The following is a 17,402-nucleotide window of genomic DNA, read 5'->3' as shown; positions in this document are numbered from 1 at the left end:
AGTTTTCATGGCAAAGATACTGGAGTGGTTTGCCATTTCCTTCTCCAGTGGATCACCTTTTGTCAGAGCTCTCAGCTATGACCTGTCCGTCTTGGGTGACCCTGCACGGTATAGCTCATAGCTTCACTGAACTACGCAAGCCCCCCTGCCACAACAAGGCAGCGATCCTTGAAGGGGGCATGATAAATTGGAAACCCCTTTATAGACTTATTGCATGAAAGAAAGCAAAATGATCCAATGATTTGTGGTTTCAAGGATTTTTTAATGTTAATTTTAATGTAAGTTAGTCATCTTAATAGCTGTTTATGTCCTGGTTGGCTAAAAATTCAAAAACTTATTGTAATGAATGTACTTTGTCTGTTCTTTGTTCTTTTTTTCATTCTCTCCCATTCTATAGATATTCTTGAGAATTTTTATCTTGAATCCTATCTGTTCCACTTAATATTTCTGGTAAGGGCTTGGGGAGGAGCTAGTCTCATGGCTTAAGTGCCACTCAGCGCCTGTGGTCCCACCCAAGTGCCTCCTCCTCCAACCGGCTTGCCTGTCTGTCCAACAGCCAGCCAATCGCCTTCTGTCCCCCACCCCTGACCATTCCCTCCTCCTTCCACTTCCCTCCAAGGCTCAGAGGCTGCAGATCCCTGCTGTGTGACAGCTGCCCCTGCCAGTGAGTTCCCTAACAGCTGCCTGCAGCCTTTCCAAGTCCTGGGGGGAGGGAGAGGCCGTCCACAGAGTTCTTCCACCCCAATCTAGCACCTGTTGTATTCCTGAATGCAACGGGCTTGGCCCCTAGTTTGTTGTTTCAACAACTTTCTTCTTCTAGAAGTCTTCAGCTGATAATGCTGAAGTCCAGTGGAGCCTGCAAAACCAACCAAGCTTTATCCAAGGTATAAACTTTCATGTGTACTTGTACCTCCCCTGACATGGGAATGAGCAGTCCATACATATAGGGACAAGCTGAGTAATAAATTAGCATACAACATAATGAAGATGTTTAACAGATTCAGGGTCCCAAAAGGAATTACAATCTTAGCATATAAGGTAACCATTTGTTTGGCTTTAATTCGGGGGGAATTACACAGACTGGTAATTCCCAATTCATTGTATCCAAGGAATTGTCCGTGCACTTGAAAGCTTATACCTTGAATAAAACTTCGTTGGTCTTAAAGGTGCCACTCGACTCAAACTTTCTGCTGTTACTTCAGACCAACATGGCTACCCACTTGTATTTAAGCAGGTACAGCTTTCTTTCAGAATCTCCATCCATGAGGATATGAGTATTAATTAGTAGTTACTGGGGAAACTACACTTTAGCTGTGAATCACAATTTATTCAGAAGAACCAACCACATGTTCCGCATGTCATTGCTAAATATAAGGCAGTCTAATCCCATGTACAGATGTTAGAGCACATATTTCACTTCAGTGGTTTCTTTACATGTACAAGGTAAATAAATTTCTACATGTACTGTATCACACCAAGGAATGGTTTAAGAAAGAGATACACCCAGAAACATAACTGTAGTAATTTTTATAGAGCTCTTACAACTGAAACACAAAAGTTTAGGAAGCTCTCTGAACTTTGAGCATAGGCTCTAGTATTTATGCAGGACCCCTTTAAGACATAGACTGAACCCAGAAGAAGAAAATAGGTATAATGTTGTTCTTGGGGAATTGTATACAACCAACTCAAAAGGGAAATCAGAAGAATGACTGGAAACAACCAGGATGTGACAGATTAGAAAGACAGTAAGGTCCTGTTGAAAGTCAATCCTTTTAGAAGGGAAGCCTTTTGAAAACCGTTATAAAGCAGACAGACTATAAGATCAGACTGAGGGCATTTTAACACCACTATAAGGAGGACAGAAATGTTAGGAGGAAGAAACTAGCTGCTAGAAGATAATTTTGTGAATAGTAGCTGGTAAAGAATCAGGCTTTTGAACAGTGCTGCCCTGAAGGGAGCCCGTTCTAGCCCTTACCTTTCGTATCTGAAACCCAAAAGTCTGTCTGCAACATTTCACAATAGCTTAAAATGGAGGAAGGGGGGATTTGGAGGGAGGGGGTGTCTTCTCACCTAGGCTTACGCCTACTCCTGAATTGTTTGCTTACGCACTCTCTTACGCATATGATTAATTCTCCCAATGTCCTCCCTACAAGGAGGAGCCTGAAGAGACCCCTTAAGTGAAAGAGCTCCTGTAGAACCCAGAGACCAGCTGTTCTCCATTCCAATGACTCTTTAATGGATTCACACAACCGTTTTTGGCCTCAAGGGTTGGTCTGATGATGCCAGGTGAGAACAGCAGCAGTTCATCAGATCCACTGCACATAGTTTCGATCCAGTGTGCTTAAACTGACTGTTTACGATAGCGCAAATGGACACAGAACAACACCGGAAGTAAAGAACCCAACCACTGAAATAGGCATGAAATACCCACAAGGCTGTACACGGATCTTTTAGAGTTATAAAAAGACAATTACAAAGGCAGCGATTTCACAGTGGCCGTTAGCTCGGGAAGGTGCTAACTGCATAGGACAAGAGGTCTCCGCTCGTGACAGGTCAGCGTTTTAGCTTCAGGCGATCAGGAGCACTAGCAACAGTTATCTACATTTTACAGTTCAAGTCACACTTCTTCTTTTTTTTATTATTTAACGTCAGTATACAGAGGACAACCCCAGTAAATTATTCTGCAGTGTCAAGTATTTCGGAAGGGTTTCTTAAGCTGAAACAGTGACATAAAACGCTAAAAAATAAGCAATATGAAAACAGACATGATTCTCTTTTTAAAATTATAAATATACCAACAATACTTATTAAAGCTTCATTATTATTGCAAGTCAAATTTAAGTTTAACAATTTGTCATGTTAGAAAGGCTCTTATGAAATTTATTCAAGATGTCAAGAAATTAGATGGACGTTTATAAAGAAAATACATATGAATTTTACTGTTGATTTCTTTTCACTATATCATTACAATTTTTTTTTGTACAGTATCACCTAAATGTGTCAATCTTAAATTCATGTATACAGATTTCATAAATGCAGAGGGGGGAAAAAATCTTGCCTTTTAAAAACTTTACACAAGTTATGTGACAGTAAAAGGAGCTCTCTTAACACAAGCAGCCCAACAGATAATCTAAATGCAAAGGGGAGTAGCTTTTAACATGACGGGAGGGAGAGAAAGAGACAGACATACACAGTCTTTTCAAGTACATAACTGAGTTCCAAAAATCAAGCAATTAAAAACAAGGTCTTTCACCCCCCCCCCTCCAAAAAAAAATCTTCCAACAGAATGCTTTCTGTTCCGGACACCCAAATTATAAGGCAATCGTTCTCTCTGGAATTTACAGAACTGACTCGTTGTCAACTGGCCAACTTCTTACACTGGTATATAAGGCTACTTTAGTCCTGAAAATGCGGGTGTATGGCAACGTCAAGGGACCCACGGGCTCCGGTTTCCCATCTATTTCTGACTCAAGATATTTCACACTTTCCCCCACCAAACCAAAACACTGATCCTGATCTTCCAAAAAAAAATCCCTGAATTCAAATTTATGTCAAATGATATAGGGTCATATTCCCCAGCAACAGCACTCTACACTTCGAACAAAATAAAACGCCCCTTCCCAACAAGTAGAATTTAGTAGTAAATGGAGCTTCTTCCGGCACCCATATATAGAAGCACAAAGATGTCTGCTAAATGCTTTAGCAAAAACAGAACTCATTGTAAAAAGAACATGATGCTGTAACTACAGTTGCTGCTTATTGGAAAACGTAAGGACGTTCTATAATTTAAATCTAAATTCTCCTGTACAATATAGTTCAAATAAATATTCTAAATCTCATGTGCATTTTTTTTTTTTGTTATACAAACTGGTAACACATTTACTCTGCCGGGGTGTACATGCTGCCATTCCACTGGGCTATTTTCTCAGCTGCGCACTCTTTTCATAAGCTTTCAGGATATAAAGTGGAGCATTCCCCTAAGACTGCATGTGATTCTGGGGAGGTTCTGTCCTTTAAGGCAATAGCCTTTGACTAGAACCGAACTGTTGATCACAGCACTGCGTAAGAAACACGCAGCCATGCCTGTGTCTCTGCCAGGCTAACAGTGTAACTGGAAGGACATGGCCAAAAGTCTGAGTTTCCCCAGCAGTAAAGAGAGAGTAATTACTGGGAAGCTTTGGTGCCTGCCAAGTCTCCCCACAAGTCTGTGATATCCTACATTAATACTTTCCATCTGGACTCTCTGAAGGGAGCCGGAAATCCTGGTAACAAGCTTGTAGTGTAAAATCGTCCTACTTGAAGACTCCTTAACCTATACAAGATGGCAGTCCATCGAAGAGGTGATTCTAAGGGATGAAGCCTTTTCTTCCGAAGAACTATAATCCTAAATCTAAGGCATGACGACTTTCAGAATGAACCTAGCCCACTTCCTCTGCAGCCCTCTGCACCCTCCCAAATGCCGTCCCCCTAAGGATAATAGAACTTGAGGGACAGAAGGGAGCACAGCATGGGGGCTGCAGTGGGACGGGAGGGGGGGGTGCAGCCAAAAAAAAAAAAAAACCCTCTCCCCTCACTCTCTGGGACTGTCTCTTAACTGGCAGCAGAAGCAGGTGGTGGCTCAGACTCCACCCATTCCCTTTACTATCCTGACTACGCCAACCTGCAGGGAAAGACTGGAAAAGGCAAGTCCAGGAGAAGTCAGGTTTCAGGCTCTCCAAACAACCAAGCGCTCTGTCTAGACTGGGATGCTGTGATCTGTTTAGACAATGGATATATCCCGGCAATGAGTGGGAGAAATCTGAGCAGGAAAACATAGCAATGGGAAGGAAAAGGTTTACTTTTGAGTCTTGGGGACAAAAATGGCAGCGGAAGGTGGCAGCTTTGGACTGCCAAAAGAACACAGCTTTGCTCTGGGACTGAGCTACCAGCAGGACCAAAATATACAGCGTATAAACCCAGGAGGAAGAAATATGTTACCATGAGTGTTCTGAAGACTCATTAAATAGGTATAAAGTTTAGTAAGTGCTCTCCTATAAAACAAAAACAAAACAAAAAAAAGGATGCTTATTAACACCTTTCTGGCACAAATACCTCCCCGGCCAGAGCCCTGTAAACATATCGCTTGATTTGCTAGTTTAGGCCAGCTAAGTGAGCTCACTGACTGCAACAATGGAGAAATCATTTGAAACCCATTCTAAGTAAACACATCCTAAAACAATATGGCATTTACATCAGTGTGCGATATTAGTTCTCAAAGACCAAGTGAAGAGCATCGGCATGAAACTTACCTTTCGTTAAAGATTTCCGCATTGGCCAAAATACACAAATCCTAGCTTTTGGTACTGCATACTCTATCCCTGAAATATTTGAAGCATGTTCCCCAAGTCGAGCCAGATACTACATGGAAGTTGTGGTCAAGGAACATAATTTGCAGCTCTTTTCAAATACTTGAATGGAAGCAGCCCAAGCAATCTTACTTTGAAATGACGACTAAGTGGAAGGGCGGTCTTCACTAGTACAACCAGCCTCTTTTGACCAAATTCCCTTCAAAACTAGTAGTCCTCAGTTGAAGGATGAAGGTGACCATGGTTTTAACATACCAGGACTAATGAGGTTTTGCCATTTTATTTTTAAAAATGTGCACAGTTTTTCCAGCTGAAAAAAGGAATGTGATACATTTGGCTGTTTAGTCTACGCGAGATAAGGCATACAGGAGAGACCAGAGTATCTTCGGTAGGATTCCACTTAAATACTGAACTCAGCTTATTTTTAGAGTCGTTTGGAAGTCATCATAATGAGCTTCCGCTTTCATTGGAAGATCTTGTGTATTGGTTTCCCAAAAACGGTGTATTCCAGTAACTCTGGCAACTTTCAAGTACTTTATAGCTGACCTTCAGCAAAAAATAGTGTCCAACACTAATATTCCAGAAGACTACCATTATCTGTTTTCGCTTCTATTCCAGGCTTGCCTATTGACTATTTATTGGTCCACTTAGCACTTGCATGAGCTCCCTGGACTTTGTAAGTTTTCAGCTGTAGCCTCTCCTATTGTGTCTGATGTTCCAGTGGACCACCACCAAAACCTTCAGGGGCTGGCTATTTGGGAGGCATGGGTAGAGGGTCACTGTGGAAAAGATGACTCACAGGGAGCCCAAATGTTTTTTGGGGGGGAGGGAGGGTTGGATCTTGCCTGCAGAAGGCAAGTTTCTAATGTGAATTGAAGGGAAAACAAAGCAGTATTTTCATAAAGTGCTAAAACTTAAGATACTAATTTCAGATTTGCTCAATATGAAAATGTTAATAGAGCCACGTTTAAGCCTGTGCGCCAAACCCCCCCACCCCCGAAAACATGCAAGTTAAAAAATATCGTTTTTTTAAACATAGAGCTAAAGTGACATAAAGAAAGAAACCTGTGACACCATTCAACTAAGGCAGTTTTAAAAGTGATATTTTTGAACAGAAATGCGTGGACGAGATTTGGGTGGTAAGAGCTGGAATATTACAATGCAGATTTTAAGACCTATTTGTTCCAATTTTAAAAGGGAGCCATTGCAAGCTTTCCTCTAGAGCAGGGGTAGTCAACCTGTGGTCCTCCAGATGTTCATGGACCACAATTCCCATGAGTCCCTGCCAGCATTTGCTGGCAGGGGCTCCTGGGAATTGTAGTCCATGAACATCTGGAGGACCACAGGTTGACTATCCCTGCTCTAGTGGATATCTGAAAAGGAAACTAAGAATTCTCAGTGCTATAATCACCTTTCGAGAAAGTAACTGAGAACCTAACCTTCATTTAGGATTTCCACAGGTAGGTCTGCAGAACCCAAGCTCTTTTATAATCTCGAATGCCCTTGCAAGTTCCACCCTCATTAACTGATTCTCCCACTTGTCTCCATCGTGTCGTACAAAAATAGCTTTGAAAATATAGGGGAGACGATCAGTGACACTTTGGATACACAACGCACCTCTGGTTGGAAGGCAATAGTATTTCGAAAGAACTTTCGCCAAGGGTCAGACACTTCAAATTGTTCAGAAATACGGCATGCAGTATCCAAAAGTATGGCTCTGAGGAAATAATCCTTTTTTTTTTCTTTTTTACATTAAGCAGAAAGAAATTTATATTCAACATTCACTTATGTTTTGAGGGGGGGAGGGGGGGGAAACTACCTATTCAAGTTCTACCTCTTTGATGCAGCATTAAGGATTAAAACTTACCACTTTACCAGGCCTTGCCCATGTGCAAATAAATCCCTCCTGACAAGCAGTGACTATACAGTCTTCAAGAAAAATTAACACAGTCAGTCTTTCATGTGCTATCTTTTTACAGATAAGAGGCTCTAACAAAGGAACGTCTTCCATTCTGGGACAGAGGGGCGTCCCCAAAGTTTTTGCCGGGTCCGTTTTGGTTTTAGTAACTAGGTTCAGTTTGTCACTGCTCTTACTGGATATATGTCCCATGCTATGGTTTCGCTTGTGATCTTTTTCATGGTGTCTCTCCTTCCGGTCATGTAGTGATAAGGTTGCAAACTTACTAACACCCGACGCGATGGCACCGTCCATGACACTGCTTTTGCTGCCGGAATTGGAGACTGCCGAATGCGGAAGGCTATTGGATCGTGGAAGAGGTGGGGGCACAGAGTTTCCCGGGCTTGTTATGCTGTTTCCGTTACTTCCTGGGTTAGCTCCGCCACTTCCTGCAGGCGGGCTTGTGGCGTTCATGACATTGGTGTGTGTCCTTGCTCTCGAGAGCGGTTGGTGAGGGAAGAGGATATCTTCTGTCAGGTCCCATAAACACAACTGTGTGTCCTGACCTACCGAACCGAACCTGTACGTTACGCTTACTGGCCGACTGTCTGTAGAGTTCCTTTTCGATAGCCTTGACTGTGTGCTGTTGGCTCGATCTCTTCCAAAATGAAGGTCTTGGAAATCCTCGTCGCTGCCGCTAAATTCCATGGGATCGCTTTCCTCTACGCTAGTGGTATACGGATCAAAGGCCACGACGCTGACCCACGATTTGTGTCCGTGGCCTCGAGCTATCACTCGACAGTCCACAAAAGACCAGACGGTCACCAAGTCGTCCTCGCCGCCGGTGACGATGTACTTTCCATCTGGACTCCAACACGCGCAAAGCAATCCTCCGAAGTAGCTTTTCATTGTACCGTGCAACTCCACCGAATCAAAGTTAAACACCCGGAGGAAGCCGTCCTGGCTCACGCAGGCCAAGAACTTCCCATCTGGGGAAAAAGCAAATTCGTTCAGGGCCCCCTCACCTACTGTCCATTTGAGCAGAGGGTTGCGCGTCGATTTGCTCTTGCAAGTGTGGACTGCAAAGCTTTCGCCTTGTTTGAGTGGCTGATAGTGTGGGGCCGTGGTACCACAGTTGTGTTCCACGTTGTACAAGTACATATTGCCACTGGAATGAGCTACTAAGAAAAGGCCTTCGGAACCTGGCACCCATTTGACACAGGTTACTCTGGACTTGTCTATTAGTCTCTGGAAAAGGGAAAAAAACAAAGGTACACATCAGAGTCTCTCAGTTTCTCACTTCTCATTTCATACGGTGCATTCAATCAGTCACTGCCGGTAGGGCTGGAGGTACGCAGCTGTTCTAACATGCATTAAGAAATAAGTTTATGATGCACTTCAATCGTATGTGATGGTTAGAAGTGGGAACACTCAGCCTTTTTAGCCGAAAATAATTTTAAGAGGAGAGACAAATCAAACTCCAGAAACTTTAATACATTGCAGGGGGGTCACCTATAAAAACCTGGCACAGATATAGAAAACCAGAAAGTGAAAGACGCTTGTTTGAATTTATCTTTGAAAAAAAGGAACCTAATATGAGGGATCGGCTAAACATCCGGAAGAAGTTCCTGACAGAGCGGTTCCTCGGTGGAAGAGGCTTCCTTGGGCGGTGTTGGGTTCTCTTCCTTTGGAAGTTTTAAAGCAGATGCTGACAAAAATGCTGATCTTATGAACTTAGGCAGATTGTGAGTGGGTGGGCAGGATGGGATGTGCCAGTGTTTGTCTCTTGTGGCCTTTCCTTGGATACCCAGGGAATTGCTAATCACCACTGTGAGATTGTAGGTTAATTTCCTACAGGCCAGGCTGGATTCCGGATATTTTTGGGGGGGGATCACTTGGGCATGGAACTAGGATCCCTGTAGGTAGGCAGGTAGCTGAGTTCCTGCATTGTAATGGGGGTTGGACTAGATGACCCTGGAGGCCCCTCCCAACTCTATGAATCTATGATCAAGACAAACTCCGGCATTTCCAAGCCAGGATAATAATGGGATTTACTCTCAAAATTCTAGTTCTACTGCCCTGAAGTGAAAACGGGAAGAAAGCAAACAATGGCAACAGCAACAATGGTGATCCCCAGAAATGTATAACTTAGGCTTGGTGATGCTGAGCCCAGGGTGGGGGGAAAGCAATTTAGTACCGGGACAATTTCAATGTATTTCACATTCCTCCATGTACTGCTTTGGCTACAAATGAAGGCAGCCAGCGACAAGTGACAACAGAAAAGAATGTGGAGTTGTTTATTCTGCATTCAATTACTTCTGCTGGGCTCTCGGGAAGAACCAGTTCCGTTAGATCTATGGGTTCATTAGTTCTTAATGACTGTGTAATTATTTTGCTAATCCAAGCCATTCAAGCACGGCTCTGAAACGGGGAAGAAACTAATGATACTGGTTTATGAAAGCTGGCTGTAAAACTACACATTGTTCCTCTTTTGGAGCTTTATCTGATGGCTTCAAACTGGGAAACGGTGGTACCTCTTGCACTAGAAGAGTCTGTTCTTGATGCAGATGCTTCAGTCAGGGCTGACGGTATCATGGGCCTTTGAAGATTCTAACAATGAAGGTTACAACCGTCTACAATCTACACAAAATGCAATGACTCCATCCTCGAGGACACCTGCTTACCTGCAACGGGTGTTCTTCCAGTGATCATTTTGTGCAGTCACGCGGACGGAACTCGAGACCGTGCAGAGTAGCGTCTGGAATCTTTTAAAAGCTAAGCTAGAAACATTTTTGGCCAACAGCCCCTTTGCCCAAGAAGAAATGACAACATGCATGGCGGTCAGTGCTCAGCACTTTCTAAAAGTGGTCCTCTGTGCCATAAAGGGACTCACCTGGGTGGGAAGGTAGGGAAGGAACACTTGCTATACAGAAGGAGGAGGTAGCAGAAAGTAAGAGGCAGTTTAGCTTACAAAGTCCATAGAGAAAATTTCTTCCCTACTTTACCACTGCAGAACTGCCCAGGAAAGGATAGTTCCACCTCCTTGCCCCTTTTTCTCACAATAAGCCGAACCGGCATTCCTAGCTTAGCTCTAAGAGATTCTGAATGATATTCAGAGGAGGCTCCAGTCCCGTGTCTTGCGATGCAGAGAAACCACAAGGCATTCCTCTTCATTCAACACAAGTCATGCAGAAACATGTGATATAGCAAAACTTGCCATCAGCTTGGCAAAAAAAAAAGGCATGAACCTAACTGGCACAGCATACAGAAATGCAAAACAAGGATGTGATTAACACAAAAGAGAAGGGAGGTGGGTGGCAGAGGCAGGACACAGCTTAACAGCAGTGGTTCTCAACCTGGGGGTTGGGACCCCTTTGGGAGTTGAGCACCCCTTTCACAGGGGTCGCAGCAGAGCAAGCAGCTTGGCCGGGAGGGAGGGTGCACCATCCACACAACAGCCTTGTGGGGTAGATCGAGATAGAGTGTTCGTCTGTCTGGAGAAGCGGAAAAGAGCGAGATCGGCATGGTGGGACAAGAGGCAGAACTGAACTGAGAAACCCCAGAAGAAAACTGTATTAAAGGGTTGCGGCATTAGGAAGGTTGAGAACCACTGCCTTACAGGAGCGTTCTGAATGGTTTCCCAAAGAGCTGGGCTGTGCAAGAAATAAGTCAAGCCATATCAAATGGTAATGGCTTAAGCAAAGAGTCAAGACCAAATATGCCTGCTAGCATGCTCACTCAGCCTGGATGGTATTTTAAAGCAGACTTTACAGGCGGTTGGTAGGACAAGGCATCCTGGCATTGCATGTTTTAGAAACTTGCTTCCCAGCAGAATTAGCATTTAGATTAAAAACAGCACTCTATTCTAAAAGGACACCTAATTTAGTCAACAGGTAGGCCAGCCTTTTCATGTGGTCACAAGTGTTGGCGTTTGCTAGAGATTAAAGCTCAGAACAGTTACAAGTCAACTGTTTCACACAGGAACAAGGTGTCAAAGCCAGTACAGCATACTTTTATGAGAGCCAGTTTGGTGTAGTGGTTAGGAGCGCGGACTTCTAATCTGGCATGCCGGGTTCGATTCTGCAATCCCCCACATGCAGCCAGCTGGGTGACCTTCAGCTCGCCACGGCGCTGATAAAACTGTTCTCACCCACCTCACAGGGTGCCTGTTGTGGGGAGAGGAAAAGGAAGGTGATTGTAAGCTGCTTTGAGCCTCCTTTGAGTAGAGAAAAGTGGCATATAAGAACCTACTCTTCTTCTTCTCTTCTTTTACAAAATTGGCTGTGCACTCTGCTACAGTGACTGTTTTTTCCTTTCAACATGGCACAGTGGCATCTTCTCTTAACCATTGAAAGTTATGAAAACTAGTTCCATGAGACATACACACTTCCCATTAGTGGGAAGTGGCATATGCATGATATTCACAGCTACCTAAAATTCCCTCAGAATCATTGCTCTTGCAGTCAATGGACAGTGTCCAAAAACCTTCACTATCTCTATGCGGCCCAAACTGCCTTCAGATTCTTTAGCAGCATCCCCTCCAAACAACTTCTGAAATTGAGGAATGCTATAAAGAGGACAAGGAAACCCACTTTTCAAAGTAAGAAACAATCTATGAAGCACAAATTAAACTGAATTAAGATACTCAACACAGAATCCAAGCCTGCAAGTACCTTGGCTTCAACACGTGAACAGCTATCAGAAGCCAAGTTGGTTCAAACTGGATATATTCCTTATTCCTCTACTTAATTGTTTGAAAAATCATCTCTGGTCTCTGAGGCCCTTTTCAAGGACAGGCCCAGTCCAGGCTCAACTTTGCCCAGCCTCCCCATCACAGTCAGGAGATGTCTCACGTGCTCGCCTGCTCCTCCTTTCGGTTTCTAAGCGAGTATTTGTGTGAAGTCTGTGTCAACGTGTTCACTCATTGCTTGCAAACTGGCTTTGACCCCTTTGCAACACTTGTGGCTTGACAGTATGGCTAGCAAATGCTCATGCAGAAGGAACACTAAATAGAATTAGCTCCTAAAGTGAAATCAGGCTGTGCAGAGAGCGTGCAGGCTAGATGGGGAGCGCAAAGCATTGGTGGGGTTGAAAACAGTGTTGTAGGTTGCTGCTGGGTGCCATGGTAAAGTGCTCCTGCCTTCTAGCTGAAAGCTGAAGGGGGAGTCCAGAGAAAAGCACAACCATTTCCATAGTGCAATATTGCAGCAATGGTTGCCCGGTACATAAAATAGAAGTATTTCCCTATCATGGATCAAAAAGGCAGACTCCTGCACAGCTGATGCAGAGGGGATCTAAAAACATACAAATACGTTTGCATGCACCAAAGAGAGTAAGACTTCCACTTACTTCCTCGTTAAATAGTTTGCTAGTTTCTTTTTTAATGGGATCTATAAGTTGCACCTGGCCGGCAGAGAAGCCCACTAGTAGGGAGACACTTTCTGCTGTGGCTGTCAAATGATTGAAGTCATGACACGTAGGTTGTGTTCCTTTGTATATCCTTTTATCTATCGGTTTACTCAAGTCAGCAGCCTGCAAAGAGATTGAAAACAAGATTAGTAATGGGCGCTTGACAACGGAACAGACAAGTCTAATGTACGTAGCAATCCCAAAGGCATGAGATAATTAAAACGCAGAGTTTAAATGGACCGGCTTCTAGAATTAAGCCACCTTCAGGGTCCAGTTAATTGCTAGCTTGTGCAGTCAACGGGTCATTTTATTCACACTATAGCAGTCCAAGAGCTAGGGGCGTATTTTGCCAAAGCTGACTTGTTGGCAAGTAAATTCTAACGCTGGCATCATCTAATAATCTGCTTCATGCATTCAGCATTTACTCATACTAAAACACCACATTTCCCCAGCCTTGAAGCATCTCCTTAGCGACTACTGATTAAGGTACTGCATGGGTCAGCGTAATTGAAGGTTATGTGATCTTACCCTCTTCCCTACCTCCCTCCTTCCCTCCCTTATAGGAATTTCCTCCCCCCCCCCATCTTTCTTTCTTGCTGAGAGGCCCTATATTTATTTTCTTCTTCTTTGAGAGCCAGGTTGGCATACTGGTTGAGAGCAGGGGACTCTAATCTGGAGAATAGAGTTTCATTCCCCACTCCTCCACATGCAGCCAAGCTAGGTGACCTTAGGCCAGTCCCAATTTTCTTAGGGCTATTCTCGCAGAGCAGTTCTGTTAGGGCTCTCTCAGCCCCATCTACCTCACAGGATGTCTGCTGTGGGGAGAGGAAGGTAAAGGTGTCCTTCAGGTAGTGAAATGCAGGGTATAAAGAAAACATTTGTTTACAGTTGTCCCACCCTGTCACATCACAAATTATATATTTTGATGTTAGCCCAGCCCTGGGACTTGATGGAAAAGACAAAAAAATCACCTGCTTATATTCTGCTTCTCTATGTCACATGAGAGGCTTCTCAACGTTCAAAATAAACAAAATATTTTATTTAACTTGGAAGGGGAAAGGTCAGGTGTAAGGAGGGGTAGGATGCATGAAGTGAAGGGATAATAAAAACTGATATAACTTTGTAATCACACTAAATCTCAATAATATGTTGGCAACAAGTAAGTGTTTTTGCTTTTCAGCAAGGTCTTTGAAACTTTGAGAGACACTTTCTACTTTCTGCTTAAACACTCAAGCATAGGTCTCCGAGTTTTACTGACTCTTAAGGTTTAAGAGTCAGAAATATACAGCTAAGTCCCCATAAATCTTCCCCTATGCACAGAACAGGGATCACTCTTTGCTGTAGAGCTATTTCCCTTTCCATAAGGCAAGGATTACTTCTTTTGATTAGAGGCTCTGTCCCTTTTCAGTTTGAATGGGGATCCACAGTGATCCTCCTCACTCCTTTAGGCTCTTTTCCAGTCCTCACTCAGTGCTAAACAGTCTCTTCTTCAACTGTCAGTTCCCAACTGTGATTTCTTAACTGATTCTCTCCACAGAATTCCGTTTGAATTGCTTCTCACTCAAAGGTTCTCAGACTCCCAGGCTTTCTCAACTAGGGTTTGTGAAACCCTGAGGTTTCTTGATGGCACTGGACAGGTTTCTCAAATGTGTGGGAGTTAATTTGTTAAACATTTATTGGCTGATATGGCCACATATGGTCATGTTGACCAGACCCATGGCCAATGACGAGTGTGGAAGGAGTGAGGAAAGGAGAGGCCCTGGGTGGGCATGTACACAACTATGCTTTCCAACCATATTCTGTACCACTGCACCACTTCTGGGGTTTCTCGAAGACTGAAGAATGTTTCAGGGGTTTCTCAACACTAAAAGAGTTGAGAAAGGCTGTATTAGCCCTTGACAGTCTGACAGAAAGGTTACGGGGAAAAGAAAATAATTCAATTTTTGAAGACTTCTACAAATTTACGTACATTGTTCTAGACAGATCAGGAATGAAATTAGTTAACATTTTGAAGGTAATAGTATTTCCTTTAGTGCAAGTAGCTTTCTTTCCCTTGAATCCGCAGAAGGCCCTTTACACTGGAGGAATACATCAGTGGAATAGAATATTGTTTTACACTGTTTTTTTTTTTAATGGTAAACAATACAGAGTTAACAAATTAGCAAAATGAGGTCAGAACTGCATGGCCCATAATGATAAGAGTGACAGTGAACTCAACAAGGAAGTTTAAAATCAATTCTTTTTTTGTCTGCTTGATTAAAATGTAGTTCTGAAAATACCACAGAAGTAGCTTCTAATTTTTTGGGAAATACTGATGCCGTATGGCAAATATCAAACTACAACCTACACAAGGTCACTGATAACTTAGTGACATGAGTTCATAAAGATACCAAGTAGCGTGTCAGATTTCAAAAAGTAATTTGAGTCTTTACATGCCAGAAAATATTTCAGATTCCTTGGCGGAAGCGTCACAATTCTAAGTCACCCTAGCAGCCAGGTACTTAGACTTTGTTCTATCCCTGAATTGTATATTATGCTTTGATCTTAAAGAGACATTAAGAACACTGAAGCAGGTAATAAGACAGCTTGTAAATGCTGTGATCTAGAACAGGGGTAGTCAATCTGTGGTTCTCCAGATGTCCATGGACTACGATTCCCAGGAGCCCCTGCCAGCATTCGCTGGCAGGGGCTCCTGGGAATCGTAATCCATGGACATCTGGAGGGCCGCAGTTTGACTACCCCTGCCCGTTTGCTGGCAGGGGCTCATGGGAATTGTAGTCCATGAACATCTGGAGGACCACAGATTGACTACCCCTGATCTAGAATATAAGAGACATGAGAATCAAAAGAACCACTGATAAAATACACAGATTAATACTGTTTTCTGTTTTCAGAACTGGAAACCATTCTGACTCAAGATCAAATCATGTCTGCACCTAGGTGGGGCCAAGCTTCATGGACACCCAACCTTTAATTTCAAATTAACATCTGTATAAAGGTTTCATCCCTACCACAAATCGCTAGAAGCCTCACACAGTTTGGTTAAACTGTAATTGATCATGCAACTTCAGTTTTCAGTCTGCAACCAGGTGGACTAGCAACTTGCTCGCGAGCTGAAGTACACCCATAACAGTTTCAAAAGCGGTTTTGTGCAATGAACCAGTGTACACACCTGTGTTTCTTTTTTCACAGCAAATACATCTGGTTGAATCAGGGGCCTAGTTAAGAACTTGATGAACCAAAGATATATTTGCTTTTGAATTACTATGGAAGGGAATAAGAAACAGAGCTCCGGAGTTTTAGAAATCAGAAGTTATGTGTTTCTTACAAAGAGGATAACCTGTAAGTACCACATAAAGCATCTAAGAGACACAATATTCCGCTTTTATAGCTTCTGAGAGAGATATGTTTTTTCAGCTTTCTAGTATTGCTGAGAATACTATCAAATGCTAACAATCACTCTGCGACTGAAGGTTGAAAATGTCAAAAAGTACCAGCTACTGTTAAAATCCCTCTCAACTTCTATGATTCTATGACTCAATTCTTTGGCCAAAGAAGAATATCTGAGGCAGCAATGATTTTCTGAGGCCATATTTTTCTGCCCCATATACCTGAATATAGTTAGGTTATCATTGTCAGTGCTGCCAATCATTCATGTTAGATGAGCTACATGTGAGATATGAAGCATGGGCAAACCTAGCACTTATATGTGGTACATTTGCCTTCTTCTGCTAACATTCACACACACTGATTCAGCAGCAAATTGTATAATTCTTTCAGCCACCTCAAAAGCCCATTAAAAATTCATGTACTCATAGAGCTGACACCTTTTTCACTGGCTAAGATCAAGGCAAACAAGAATAAAATAGATTTTTAACCCATCTTCCTAATTAAAATTTCCCAAGGCAACCCACAAAATTGAGCCCATAACGATTTCACAAAAACATGAAATACACTAAAATGTTACTAGAAAGAACAGGAGAAAACCTAAAAACCAAAGGCTGGCACAAGAGAATAAAACAGCACCTAAGTCAGTATACAGCACATCAAGCTTTCTCCATCTCACCTCTGTGCCAGGAAAACCATCACCTGTTCACCAGCCAAGTCAGGTATTAATATATGGTGATAGAAATGAGGCTCACAAGCTACAGTTTGGCCTATCAGGTTGTCACAAGAGGCACAGACGTGGTTACTCAGGTTCCTGGTAATTCCAATCTAGCAGAATGCACAGTCTTCCATTTTTGCTAACATGTCTCAAGGTATCCAAGCATTATTCCTTGAACTTTAATGCACAATCAAGTCAATTTAAGTAACACTTGAATATCAACCCAAAGGGCTGATTGCTTTGTCAGCCTAAAGTGAGCAGAAAGTCAATGTATCATGGAACACTTGGAAACAGAAATTTCTGTACTGGGAAGCATTTTCCCTAAATTATTAAGCCAACCTGCATTGAGCAGGGGGTTGGACTAGATGGCCTGCATGGCCCCTTCCAACTCTATGAGCCTATGATTCTAACCCAAGCAGTGAGTGAGCGAGCGAGCGTAAATCCTTGGGATAGTGTGCTGCAAGCACATGCAAGAAGAGTTGGGCTTTATATCCCACTTTTCACTACCCAAAGGAGTCTCAAAGCATCTTACAATTGCCTTCCCTTCCTCTCCCCACAATAGACACCCTTGTGAGGCAGATGAAGCTGTGAGAGCTCTGACAGAACTCTGTGAGAACTGCTCTTAACAGGACTCTGACTGGCCCAA

The 17,402-nt window shown here is 43.0% G+C and overlaps 1 protein-coding gene across 1 annotated transcript in view; it reads right to left on the bottom strand.

Moving 5' to 3' along the window:
- WDR20 (WD repeat domain 20) overlaps positions 1-17,402 on the bottom strand; it is a 59,806-nt gene that overhangs the window by 11,349 nt on the left and 31,055 nt on the right. The window contains exons 2-3 of the mRNA XM_077323715.1: positions 12,592-12,774; positions 7,213-8,490 (exon numbers count right to left, since the gene is read on the bottom strand). Coding sequence (XP_077179830.1) covers positions 7,213-8,490; positions 12,592-12,774 — 1,461 coding nt within the window. The remainder of the gene's footprint in view (positions 1-7,212; positions 8,491-12,591; positions 12,775-17,402) is intronic.

This window comes from Paroedura picta, chromosome 2 (genome assembly GCF_049243985.1).
Source record: "Paroedura picta isolate Pp20150507F chromosome 2, Ppicta_v3.0, whole genome shotgun sequence".
NCBI classification, from domain to species: Eukaryota; Metazoa; Chordata; class Lepidosauria; order Squamata; family Gekkonidae; genus Paroedura; species Paroedura picta.
Note: the sequence above shows the minus strand (reverse complement) of the source record. Positions and strands in the feature narration are given on the sequence as shown.